At 39.7% G+C, this 13,212-nt stretch overlaps 1 protein-coding gene across 3 annotated transcripts; it reads right to left on the bottom strand.

Moving 5' to 3' along the window:
- Nucleotides 1-370: 370 nt before the first annotated feature.
- Nucleotides 371-11,382, bottom strand: lhx6b (LIM homeobox 6b). Of its 3 annotated transcripts, none has more exons than XM_072387470.1 (8): nucleotides 10,429-11,382; nucleotides 9,774-9,905; nucleotides 9,436-9,557; nucleotides 7,658-7,878; nucleotides 6,473-6,573; nucleotides 6,297-6,392; nucleotides 3,972-4,131; nucleotides 371-1,210 (listed from the first exon to the last, which is right to left on the bottom strand). In XM_072387470.1, the coding sequence occupies exons 1-8, from the start codon at nucleotides 10,429-10,431 to the stop codon at nucleotides 1,128-1,130; spliced, it is 918 nt and encodes a 305-aa protein (XP_072243571.1). In that variant the 5' UTR covers nucleotides 10,432-11,382; the 3' UTR covers nucleotides 371-1,127. The 3 variants fall into 3 exon arrangements, with proteins under 3 accessions (XP_072243571.1, XP_072243570.1, XP_072243569.1); XM_072387469.1 differs by having other exon boundaries at nucleotides 372-1,210; nucleotides 3,972-4,143; nucleotides 7,658-7,875; XM_072387468.1 differs by having other exon boundaries at nucleotides 373-1,210; nucleotides 3,972-4,143.
- Between the last annotated feature and the right edge of the window lie 1,830 nt (nucleotides 11,383-13,212).

Raw genomic sequence — 13,212 nt, 5'->3', positions numbered from 1 at the left:
CACACACAGTGTTTCATCACAAAAATTCTTGTTCAGTTTTGGCCCACTTAGAAAACTGTGACAACATATAGGTGTTTAAAAAAAAAAAAGCCATATTGATCCAGTTTAGGAAATCTAGATTTAACGATATCCTTTAACTTAGAGTATCCCATTCATTCTTCCCATCACAGCAGCTTAAGTGCTGTCAATCAATGTAACACCGGTTGAAAATCTGTGTTAAAAGAGCTCATAAAAGCCAACAAAGTGCCTGATCGATGGCTGCACTTTGAGTGAAGAAGTCTAATCGTTTTCACAGTAGGAGTGATCATAGCATCTGTGAAGTACGACATAATAATGTGCAGGTTTGTGGCAGGATATTGCTCTCAATAACAGGTTACTGCAGGCACTTGGCCTCTGATAGGCGACCTTTAGATTTAGTCGCTGCAGCTGTAAAAAGAGTCTCCTGACTCACATTTTTCACACACATACATAAGAAACGCTGTCCTTTTTGCTTTTTAAATCAGCCCGATAACAGATCTTATACGTTTTATTAAACCATAGCAGTATTTACAATGTACAATCACTGAATAATTCCATGTCAAGACACATTTGAAAGTGCTTTTTTTAAAAGTAAAGATTTGCTCTGAATAAATAAGAGTTTCCATTTTCTGACAATACAACAACAAACAACAGTAAAGCCGCAAATGTGCTCACCACAAAAATAAAGAATAATGCTGAGGTTTTACTGTAATACTGCTAGGACACTCCTCTTTTCTGCTTTTTTGTTAGGTTGTATTGCAGAGACTAAAAGGAAGAGCAAAAAGACAAAACTCCTGACCTGATTGCAATGTTTTATGTTCCATTAAAATGAAAAACAAAAGCGTTCCTCTTCTCTGCATGTCAAAAAAGAAAAAACGAGGCAAAATAAAAATAAAAATAACTCCTGCATTTGCTTGAAGGCATAATCACAGCTCAGCAGTCTCACAATGAAGAATCGCACCGACTGAAAACTGAAAAGAGATCTTGCTGTAGCCTGAAGACGAAACTCCAAAACACAGGAGACTGCTGACAGGACTTCCCAAATAATTCTTTTTTTTTTCCTCACAATATCATCAAAGAGATGGCGATGGAGAGGCAGACACAGCAGGTCAGCGGCTGATGGGAAGCTGTGGTAGAGAGATGGACGGATGGGTCAGATGGCTCGGAGCGGCGAGGACGGAGAAGGGATGAGCTGCACACCCAAAAGAAACAACACGAAGCAATGTTACATGCATGTTCCTGCAATTTAGTTGAAGATAGTGCTACTGATGAGACATAAAGCACTCCTCAACAGCAGAGACAGAAGAAAGATGAAACTCCAGTGAAGTTTTAAAACTTGATGCAAAGTCATAAAGCATAGACTTCCTGTCATTCTTGGACTCTCGACTGAAATATTAGAAAATGGCACCTCTTTATAACAAAAGCCTGTGATTTATAGAATAATTTCTGTCTGATTCAGATAACAATAACTTACTTGCTGATACCTACTGTTGCTTAAAGGTAATCCCAGTGAAAGAAAAGACGAAGCTTCTTATTTTAGAGGAAAAAAGAGAAGTTTAGGAAAACAAAACTGAACTTTGTTGGCTTGCTTAACAGGTTTATTCTGTGGAATCGATACACACCAGATGTAAACTGAACAAAACATTTATTTTACTGTGCTGTCAGTCCCACACACTAGCTGATTGTGTGAGGCGGGATGGTACTCAACCCGTTGAGAGATTCTCCCCAAAGCCTCCATTTTTTCACTGCTCCCTTGCGATTTTAATTTTGTGGGTACAGGAATACTCACACGGACTATGACTGTTAAACTTTTTCTTCTTCCTTTTTATTTCTTCCATTAATTACAGACTTGTTTTTTGTTTATTTCCCTTTGAGGTATTTTGATATAACATTGTGTATATTTTCAGATGGCTTGTGCTGATATGATCCCTGGAAGTGCTTCTTGGACGTATCCCTCACCCAGCTGTGAGCCATTTTGTCATTTCTGGGTCGGATTAGTCAGGTCTTTGTGACCAAAACATAAAAACATTTTCAACATGAAAAGAGCGCAGGGGAATTAGTTCTCTTTGACTCAAACAAATTCGCAAATTCAGATTTAGGAATTCATTGTAACATTAATTTCTAAAGGAAATGTAGCCTAAGTGTTTGTGTTCCATAAATTGTACATTAATAAATAGCACATCAATAGCCTATGTTGCACTAGGCATAGAATTGGACAGAAAGTTCAAATCAGTACTTAATCATTCTTTTCAATTCTTATCCAGTGTCAGAATAACAAAAACAATGTAGATATCTTATCTCTTAAAACAACAATCACGTCATTGTGTGAATAAAATAGTTCTGGTGGACTGAAAATTTCCTGCTGGATAAAAAGCATGTGACACAATTAATTTAAGCAGGATGAACTCTTATTAATGTAAAAGTTTTGTGTTTCAGCTTTTAGGAAGTTTGAATTTAGAAAATTCTAGTATATACTGCATATTAATATTTTTAAATGTTTTTCATTAAGGATTCACATGACAAATATATATATTATAAATCACCAGAGAAGGAATTTTGCCCCTAACAGTTTCCAGTTTCCAAAGTGTGAGCATGATTTTTCCGTAAGATATTTGACTTTTTCATGGAAAAATATGAGCAACAAGTCTCAAAAAATGTTGGGACAGAGGCAAAAAAAGGCTGAAAAAGCAAATGCCACTATAAACAAACAGCTGGAAGACCATGTGAATACTAATTAGGTTAATTAGCAACAGGTTAATAAAATTATTGGGTGTAAAGAGAGCACCTTAGAGAGGTGGATTCTCTCATAAGTAAAACTGTTCAACAATCTGCAAAATAACTGTCTACAAATTGCGGAGCAATTTTAGTATGTTTCTCAATGTAAAGTTTAATAAACTTTGAATCTTCCATCATCTACAGTATAACAATATAAACATAATCTCTGCGCACAAAGCACATGGCCAAAATCAGTGTTGGATGCCTGTTATGTTTGGACACTTGGAACACAGCGTTAAATACAGGCGTGATTATGTCATGGAAATCACTGCATGGGTGCAGGAAGACTTCCAGAAATCATTGTCTGTGAATACAGTTCACCGTGGCCAGGCAGGCTAAAGCTCTACTGGCGCCGTTTTGGGGATTGTGTGAGCACTATCCAGAAACAATGCCATCTTCTCTGGGCCAAAGCTCTGTTCTGTTGTCAGAACAACTGAAGTTTAGAATTCTTATTGGAAATCATAGATGGCGTGTTCTCAACACTGAAGAGTAGAGGAACCATTTAGCTTGTTATAAGCCATCAGTTCAAAAGCCTTCATCTCTGATGGTGTGGGGGGTGCATTAGTGTATATGGGATAAACAACTTGCATATCTGGAAAGGTGCCATCAGTGCTGAAAAGTATCAACAGGTTTTAGAGCAACATATGCTCCCATCTAGCCAGCGCTTTTTTCAGGGAAGGCCTTGCGTATTTCAGCAAAACAATGCCAAACTGCATACTGCATCTATTACAACAGTATGGCTTCTAAACAGACGAGCATTGTGCCACAAATGTGCCACAACAAGCATTTCATTGTTATGCTCTTCTAATACATTTTTGGTCTTTACCCTATAACAAAGCATCATATTTCATAACTTGTTTGTATTGTAAAATCTTAACTGGATTCATCTGTAAACTAATTACAGCTGTCGATAAAGTGCAAGGATTTTTTTTCAGTGATGTGCTGTAGTGCAATAAAAGCACAAAGCAGGGTGAAGCATAAACTGCCTCAACAATCACTTCACGTTTTCAAGTGTTGTATTGTGCAGAAAGAGATGATAGTAGAACTGAATGCTTGAACATGTGTGATTAAAGAAGCTGCAGATCAGGCATTTAAAGCTGAACGTGTCGTCTGCTTCCCATTTAAAAACATCCGTTTTACAAAGCAGAGGAGCCACACGGTAAGGACTCGACACTCACCATCTAGGTATCCATGCAGGGCCAGGAGGTGTGGTCGGTCTGGACTGCTGAATGAAGAATAGTGGATGTCTTCTGGCAGTGACGGCGGCATCCTTGACAGTGGAGCGTTCTGAGAGAAGCTGCTCTGAGGCGGCTGCTTTTTGTGTCGGGCACGACAGTTCTGAAACCAAACCTGGGGAATGTTACAGATAGTGTGAACATGCAGCGAGCAGGTTGGGTACACCCAACCCCATCTCAATACCGCACAGCTCAGAGTCCAATTTGGTTGTGGTTTCTCTCAACAGACCCTATTTATTTATTAGTTTGTCCATATAAGTCTGGGTGGTGTTTGAGGACTTTATCCAACAATTTAGTTGTGTTGGTGAGTAAAACTGGCATCCAACGGCTAAATCTTTTCCTATAAGAGCTTAATGGGTCTGTCATTCATTAGAGTTTCCAACATCTGGGGGTTCATGTGTCATAAAAATCAACAACAATCAAATAACTTTCTTGAAAATATAGCTCCTTTTTAATACACACAACCCCTTATAAAACAAAAAGAAGAACAAAGAATAAATCTAAGAAATAGATTAATTCCTCTCAGAGGATTGAGCAGCTTTGTTTTGTTGAAAGAGCAACACAGATCTCATACAAAATTATTTGTTCTGGAGTTGAACATTCTGGTTTTCTAAAGCACACATAAAAATGATTTAGAATTGTTGTAATTCATGTTTCTTTTATAGATAAGTTTGAGGAAAGAAATATGGAATCATGAACCAGAAAAAGCGATTCGTTCTTAAAACAGCTGGAATTCTTTGAGGACTTCACAAATATTCTCGATCAGTCAGGAGACAACATTCATGTGCAGCGGTTTTCAGATCAGCTCTGATCAGCTCCTTGTCATGGTCCATTGAAGTGAAATCTGAGCACTGTTTCTAGCATTGTCACTGAGTTGATGTGTCTGTCCTGGAGAAAAGTTTCTGTGGCAAAATGTATTATCATCCTGAAAAATGACATTAGCACTACCAAACCTCCTTTGGATTGATGGAATGAGAAAAGTGTCCATCTTTTCATTGTATTCACTGTAGCAGTCATCCTTTCATCTCCTTGGCTCTTTACCTGACATCAACCCCATATCATCAATGAGTGTGAACATTTGCTTGTTTTCTTCAGTCAGTCACCTTTGTTTGTCTCCTTGGACCTGCACCAAACCAAAGCTCCAGCATTGTCTCCTTGTCCAAAGCAGATTGTTGATTCATCACTGAAAATGACTTCCATCCAATCACCCACAGTCCATGACAGCTCCTCTTTAGCCCAGTGTAACCTTGTCTTCTTCTCTTTAGGTGTCAGTGAGGGTCTATGTTTGGCTTTTCCTCATTTAAATCCCATTTCCCTCAGTCGGTTTCTTACAGTTCAGTCACAAACACTGACTGTTTCTACACATTTGTTTTTCATTTTATTTTGTTGAGCAATTTCTATTTTTAGGGAACATTGCTTTGATTTTTATGTCCTTACTATTTGTTTAGCTTCCTGGCTTGACCCCCTTTTTGCAACCTTCCCATTTTGTTTGTACTTGTTCCAAATTTTGGACACAGCTGACTGGGAACGACCAACATCTTTTGCCTCACTGCGAGTTGGATTACTCTTGAATGAGTTTTATAATCTTTTGCCATTGTTTCCACTGACAACCCTCTGGTTGGGGCCACGTTTCCAGTTAATCAGCTGATTAAGCTTTTCAAGCACTCTCTTTTGACTCACTTACATAGTAAGACTAGTGCAGGTATTTGTTTTAGAAATGCAAAATTTCATGGTGATTTCATAACTAAGCCATTGATTACAACAATTTCATTGTTTGTTTTTTTTTGTTTTACAAAGCCAGAATGTTCAGCAGTGTCCATCTGAGAGGAAAAAACACATTTTACAACAATATAGAATATCAGGAACTAATAGTATTAATAAACTTTCCAAAAAAAAAAAAAAAGGTAATCGAATCATTACTGATATTTTAAAAAAAAAGTCAGTGGATACAATCTAACTAGATAAAAGAATTCTGTGTCTGTGTTTCCAAATTTCTGGGCTTATGATCCCTCAAAATCAATGCATGTCAAACTATCAACGTGTCTACAAACTGTAATCTATTCAACCAGCCTCTGGAATGTGAGAAGGAAAACCATAAATAAAAGATTAAAAAGAAAAAGAAAGACAAAAAAGCAGACGTTTGTCAGGCTGATATAAGATTTTTCTTCTTTTCTATCATGTCACTTACCTCACAAGCCCCCTTTTTATGAAATATAAGTCAGTGTTAACTTGTACTATAATGTAAGTTCTTGATCTGTCATTGCCTACCTGTATGACTCGTCTGCTCAGTCCTGTCATTTCTGCCAGTTTCTGCAGCGTCTGAGCGTCAGGGTTGTTGTCCTGAGCAAACTGACTCTGCATCACCTGAGAAGAGAAGGAACCATACATGTATGAAACAACACACTGCACTAAAACACACACACACACAGAAAATCTGCGCCCACCTGCAGCTGCTCAGCGGTGAACGATGTCCGCGCCCTCTTGGCTGGTTTTGGTTGGCAGTCCTGATCGGTGGGCAGCGCTCCCTCCAGAGACAGTCCCGTCCCTGACGATAAACAAAGCAGTGATCCACAAATTAAAATTCAGCCATCAGGCTTGGGAAGGTACACAAAACAGCGGAAATGTAAAAGCAAACAAGAAGGCCCATAAAGTGAAAGTCTGTGTTGTGAAACTGAAGATGTGTCCAAACACCAGTGGAACATAATCAAGATGTACTCTTGCCAACAACCACAAAGTTAAAGTATTGTGACCCTATTGGAAAACATTTCCCCTGTTTAAAAGCACGACAGAGTGAGAAAAATACAGGAAAACAAGATTAGCCGGGTGGGCTATTTTATTTTTGCTTATCTTTACATTATTATTATTTGTTAGTGCTCCTTCAAAATTGTCCTCTTTTCATAGTTGATTTGACTCCACAGATGGCGAGGCAGATAACCCCCCCCCCCCACCCCCCCCCCCCCCCCCCCCACCCCCAAGTGTCTCTCATCCTCTCAATTTCCATTATAATTCAAAAAGTTTCAAACACCATGTATGGGTAATGATATATCCATAATAAAAAAAATTAGTCCCTGTGTTAGAATATATTGTCAATAAGAGCATATGTCACAGCAACAAAGAGCTCATACAGAATAAATCTGTTAGAAATTTGCACCAGTGAAGCAGAAGAGGCTCCTCCATGTGGTAGAGAGTCAATGAGTGTATGTCAAGCTCTTATGCTTCCACTTTTCTTCTTCTTTTTTTGTTGGTTTGTATTTCCATATGAGGAGCTTTGTAAGGCTGACAAACGTTTGCTTAATTTGGCTACTTGTTTAGTCTAGAAAATGTGCCTGAATCCATGCAACCTTAAGAACCATCATCTTATGTTTTGCTTAATCAGTTGAATTTGCTATAATTTAAACTGCAAGGTAAAATGCTAGTAAAACTTGGAATTTTTACTTTTAAAAAAAATGGGTATAAATCATAATGCTTGTTGACTAATCGATGTTGGTTGTCTGTGTGTCTAAGCTGTTCAAGCACACGTCAACTACGAGAACAAATCTGTATCCTCAGAGTGAAAAACTGGCAGTTTACAATCAGGAGGTTCATCCTCAGAATGTGTGTGTGTGTGTGCGCGCGCGCGCGTGTGTTACCGTTCTCGGCAGCTCTGCGGAGGTTGTCCAGCATGATGTCGTAGTGGCTGCGGCAGAGCACCCTGCCCTCCACCAGGCCAAACTCCTCCCCGGTCGACAGCTGCCTTTTGCAGGAGAAGCAGGCGAAACATGCCAGGTGGTACACGCTGCCTCGAGCCCGCCGCACCCAGTCGCTGGCGTACACCTGCCGGCCGCACTGGGCGCACTTAGTGCCGAACCTACTGTGATGGAGGAGGACACGAGCAGGTGAGGCCTGGCTGCAGCGACCAAACCCCACCCTGAGTTTGTTTGTGTGGCTTTTTCGTTTCATTGAAGTCCCATAACACAGAGGGCCCTTTGAATACGAGCAGAGGGAACTCAAACAGTTTGCTGCAGTGTTTTACATTAAATCTCCTGAGTGAGACCTTTTCTCATCAAGACATTTCCCCATCATGTCTTGAGCCAAACAGGAGCAGAAATACGACACACTGTTTGTTACTGCTTTATCCACGATTCACTCAGCGTCTCTGGTTGGGTTAATTACATCTTGCCAGTCAATAAAAGTTCAATCCCAGGCGTGCAGCCCTGAGGGTAAAACCCAGCAGGAACAAACAGGAGCCTTTTTATAGGGCTCCAATATATTTGCTATTTGGGGGCAGAAATGTTCTCGATGAGAATCCAGACATTTATCTCTTCCACCAATAAAATATCCTTCATGTGGACGTGTGAGTTAGTTTAAGCCAGGTAACTTGATCAAGGACAAGGTGAGCACAAGAGAAGCGCAAAATAGAACGAGGGTTCATTTAGGAGAAATAGCCACCAAATACTGCCTGCTGTTTTCAGTTAGTGGCGCTAATTGTCTGACAAATTCACGATCAGTCAAATGATCGAAACCACCTGAAAGGTAGTGAGGGTTGATAATCACGTGTTTCTATTAAATCCTATGAATGTGAGCAAATAAATGAGTCAAACCAGTCATTTAAATACAGGCTTTACCCTGGTTTATTACATCTCAAACCAAATCGAGTTGAGACCAAAAGCAAAGATCAATCCGCTTTAAAAAGATTCATAAAAATGAACCAACTCATGCAGTGATTTATCACCTGCACAGAAAAGCATTTTAGTCATTAAGTCGTTGTTTCTCTTATAAAGAAACTCACTGTTTTCTACTTATGTGTTCAGGTCAAATTAAAGCTCTTGACTGAAGTATTTATCTATATTTTTTAAAGCTATCTTACAGATTGTTTTAATGAATACAAAACAAACAAAAATAAAGTTTGGATGCTGTACATTGTTAGATCAAAAGCATTTCTTTCCAAAGGATCGTTAACAGAAAGAAGAAAAAAAACATCTCTTAGAGAGTCGAGCCAAAGGGGGGAAAATATTTAAAGCACAATATTTTCTGTCCGTGTTTTCCCCTAACTTGCATTTTTTTATTTTTAAAAAGGCGTTTTTGCTGCTGTCGATCGACATGAAACTGGGTCAAAACTACAAGGATCCAACTGAGTTTTAGTGAAGACAATTTGCGTTTTATTCTCAGCCTAAACGGCATCGAATTGATGAAACTTTGCTTTAAAAAAACAAACAAAAAAAATAAATGATCAACAGCTCGTGTTAATTTTGAACTAATATGGGGAATTAGAATAATAATCAAAATAATTAGTTTTATTTTAGTTCTTGTAAAGTTAACAAAAAGATTTGGTAAAGTCGTTTCTTTCTTTTTTAAAAACATTTTAGAAAGAAACACTGGTGCTTTAAAGTATGGACGCACAGCCAGTGCAGAACCACACCGCACTTACCTGAAATAGTCCAGTTTACAGTAGATTTCTTTGTTTTTAACGTAGCAGCTGCTGTGTTGGCGCAGCGACGCTCTGCAGACCGAACACTCCAAACAGCCCAAGTGCCAGTTCAGGTTGTTGACCTGCAAGATTAAATCACGCAGTCACGCACAAACCCTATTATCGCAATACTTACAAGAGAATCAGAACGTGTACATCAACTCCTGGAGGCGTTATTTATGGAGAGAGCCTCTTAAAACAGAGCAAGGGGGAAAGGGGTGAAATGCGTACAGCTAGAAAAGTTTACAAAATGTCCTCGAGGTCAGCTTCATAGTGGGTTTTTACAGGTAATGTCTGACCTTCAGCAGGTACCGGTCGTGGATCTCCATGCCGCAGTTGGCGCACTGGTTCTTGGCAACCGGAGGAGAGCAGAGACAAGCGGCCTCCGACGGGCTGGACTCACCGGACTCCTTCTTCACCTCCGACTTAGACTGCGTCAAAGACACATCATTTACCAAATGTAATTCGCTTTTGTGGCCTTTTTCATTTCATAGCTACTAAAAATAAATAAAAAATAGAACACGGAATATTACGTCTCTATTAGAAGCGCTGACATCCCACCCACCCCAAAAATAAATGGATTTACAGCGATTAAGGCACCCAAAAAACGAAACAGTACATAACACCACAACATGCAGAGATAATAGAATATGCTTAAAAAATAAAATAAAGAAATGCAAGTTTGAATGTCAATACATTAACATTTATCTAAATTCTTGACCAGTGCAAACGAAAACAGGAAGTTTTGGTGAGTTTGCTGCATTTCTGATAATGAACGCTCGCATCCCGGTGGTGCAGTCTGCCCTGCTGTTGATCAAACTTGGGCTTCAGCTAAATAACGTTATCCCGCCACGCCTAAAGTTTTATATATGTTTGAAAAAGCAACAGAAATACGAATGAATAATTGAAAAAAAAACCTGCAAACCAAACTCGTCCAGATGTTTTGTGACTCACCATTTTCGGGTCTCAAACGCTGCCTATTTGGAGAGGAAACGGAGCTTGCTCTGCGCATTATGCATCTCTGCCCCAACCCACACTATATCCGGTCCAAAAGAGCGAATTACAATTTCTCCTGCATTTAAACCCTGGCGACAAAAGAAATTTTGATGCAATTAGAAAAAAAGAAGAAACTATTCATATGATCGATCATTCCTCTTGTGCGCAATGGGAGGCTGCATTGCAATCAAACGCGGTGAAAAGAAAGGATGGCACTATATCTGCAATTAGCGGTGGAATGAAATGCCGCGCTTGATAAGAGGCAACCCGAGTGTCAATTTCATCTGTCAATCAAAAAAGGCAACCGAACCACCAAGCTAAGAGAGAAAGAAGCGGCACATCCTAATTTCAATAGCTGTATAATCGAAAATCGAAAAATCTCGAAAGTGAAGAGGCTCAATTGGAGATCGGTCTATTCATAGCAGACAATGTGTAGAAACTGCAGCTGATCTTGAGACATAAAGAAGCTTGATTGTCTCTTTCTCGTGATGGACCCATTTAAGCACTTGAGGCTCCCCTGGGTGATTACAGCTGCATTCATGAACTGCCAAAAATATGCGTTTGGGGGGCAATCCGGACTCCGTGTTGTCCTTCACTTTTCGAAATTAACAGGAATGCAAGATTATGTTAATTACCAGCTACGGTATAAATATTGGAGGCAGTGAAATAAGACAAGATGGCCTGTGGGGGATATAAAAGCCATACACTTCATACTCAGAAAACCTCCCAAAAGCAGCAAAAACAGCGTCCAGTAAAAGTTTATCCGGAACATCGCAGGGAAAGTATCCAGATAATTCCACGGACCATTGTTCTTTGCACGCTTTCCCTCTCTTTTTCTGTTTTCAAGCAACCATTATCCAACTTCGTGAGCTCCGAGAACACACTGGTGGCTTCGGCGTCCCTCCCAAACACTCTCCCAGTACTGCTCTCTCCTCGCCTCGACTTGGAGTTTACACCCAGTTCAGTCAGACAGGATGTGATGCTGCACGCTGGACCAGCAGACCCGGTTTCACCCTCCTCTCTTGGAGGAGAATTTTGATTTAAGGCCTGAATTCGCTACAAAAAGGTCATTAAGCACCCACCGTCTAAACTTCGTTCTTTATCCTGGAGACGAGGGACGCAGACCCGAGGCCACGTCATTGAAATCACTTGTTTGTATCAGTGCTAATTGCAGAGTAACATCCATACAAATTGATCCTGTTTATTCTTGAATATTTGGCTGCAAAGTTAAGCGTTTTTTAAAAAAAAAAACAAAAAAAGATCAACGATAGACCAATGATGAAAAGCACCATCCAGGTTGTTATAATCAAAAAAGCCAATCTATGTGATGGTATGGGGTTGTATCAGTGCCCTTGGCAAAACTCATTTCCACCTCTGTGATGGCAGCATTTATGCAGAAAAGTTCACAGAGATTTTTTTTAGCAACACGGTGCCTGGGCACGTGAGGATTTTTCAACAAGACAATGAGAAACTACGACCTGCACATATCATAGAGACATAAATAATGAGGAGGAGGATTATTATGGAGTCATATCATTGCAATGTAATAACATAACAAAATAAATGAATGGGAGAATTCATTTTTCTTTTTGAAATTTTTCTCTGTCCATTTTCTAATTTTTTAAAAATCTTTTTCTACAATTCTACTATCAGTTGTTGAATTTGAGTGTGAAGTTGACTCAGAAATATTAACAAACTCCAGAATATCTGAAGTTTTTGCCTATTTTTCCTTAAAAACGTCAGAAACTCGGTAGTGGGGACTTTCTCAGTCCTCATGTGAAACAGCACTTGTTAGATGGGTTGAGGACAGGTAAATGCTTAGCAAAAGCCCATGCTGCTCCACTTTGGTCTTCAGATATCTGAGGCGTATTTGGGCACCTTATCCTGCTCCAGGATAAATCCTTCTCCGTAAAAGCTGCAGATGCAGCCTGTGTCTGCTCCTTCTCAGTCAGGTGTCCAACGCTCACTTGCCGGCACCATGTTTCACTGCGGGTTTGATTCACCGCAGCATCATCTTCCCTCCTGTTTGTCTCTGTATACACCCTTTTGTCACTGCCACTGAGCTCTAAGTGGGAGCCATCATTAAATCTGATACCCCCCCCCCTTCTTTTTTTTCCATTGTGATTTGCTGGCATGCACCTTTTGCAACTGATTGCTATCTTGACTTTTCTGGGATGATGAAGTTTCCCCGTGCCTGTGAAGATCACTTGATGTATCGACCCTCTGTTGGTGTGCTCCCTTTTTGTCCCTCTCAAGTCTTTAAAATTCTGTGTACTGCTTCTCTTTAAAAAAAACTTCAGTTTATTCATGATTTGATGCTGATTAGGTGTCTTTCCTTAGATCTACTTTTGACAGTGCTTCAGAGAAAGCAACGCTTGGCTGGAAACCTGAGGCTCATTAATATTTATAACAAGTGACCAATTACTTCAAATTGGTTTACTTGAACAAACCACTGATAAGTTGAACAAATCCACTCGAGTGTCATCTGAATGCTGCTTGAATGGAAAATAGGAGATGTTGTCAATTGTGAAAAGTTAATTTCACCAACCTGCCCGACTGTGATCACTGAGCAAGAAGTACTGGAAATGATTTAATATTCTGCTCCATTTTACATGACAGAACGTCTTCCAGGTTCACAAAAGCAGGACAGATTTTCTTTGTGGTCTTCCACTTCATGTCTGTCTACAGTGACAGTTGGATCCCCCCCTTTCTTTTAAAACATCAAAGGTTTGGTCCCCAAAC

This window comes from Leuresthes tenuis, unplaced genomic scaffold (genome assembly GCF_036924035.1).
Source record: "Leuresthes tenuis unplaced genomic scaffold, fLeuTen1.0.hap1 SCAF_6, whole genome shotgun sequence".
Taxonomy (NCBI): Eukaryota; Metazoa; Chordata; class Actinopteri; order Atheriniformes; family Atherinopsidae; genus Leuresthes; species Leuresthes tenuis.
The sequence above is the reverse complement of the archived record's forward strand: the minus strand, read 5'-3'. Positions and strand labels throughout refer to the sequence as shown.

Excerpts from the sequence above, each read along its gene's own strand:
- lhx6b (XM_072387468.1), bottom strand. Across the intron at positions 4,144-6,296 it reads TGAGCAGACGAGTCATACAG|GTTTGGTTTCAGAACTGTCG; the intron begins GTAGGCAATGAC and ends AACATTCCCCAG. Across the intron at positions 1,211-3,971 it reads CCTGCATGGATACCTAGATG|CTCATCCCTTCTCCGTCCTC; the intron begins GTGAGTGTCGAG and ends TTGGGTGTGCAG.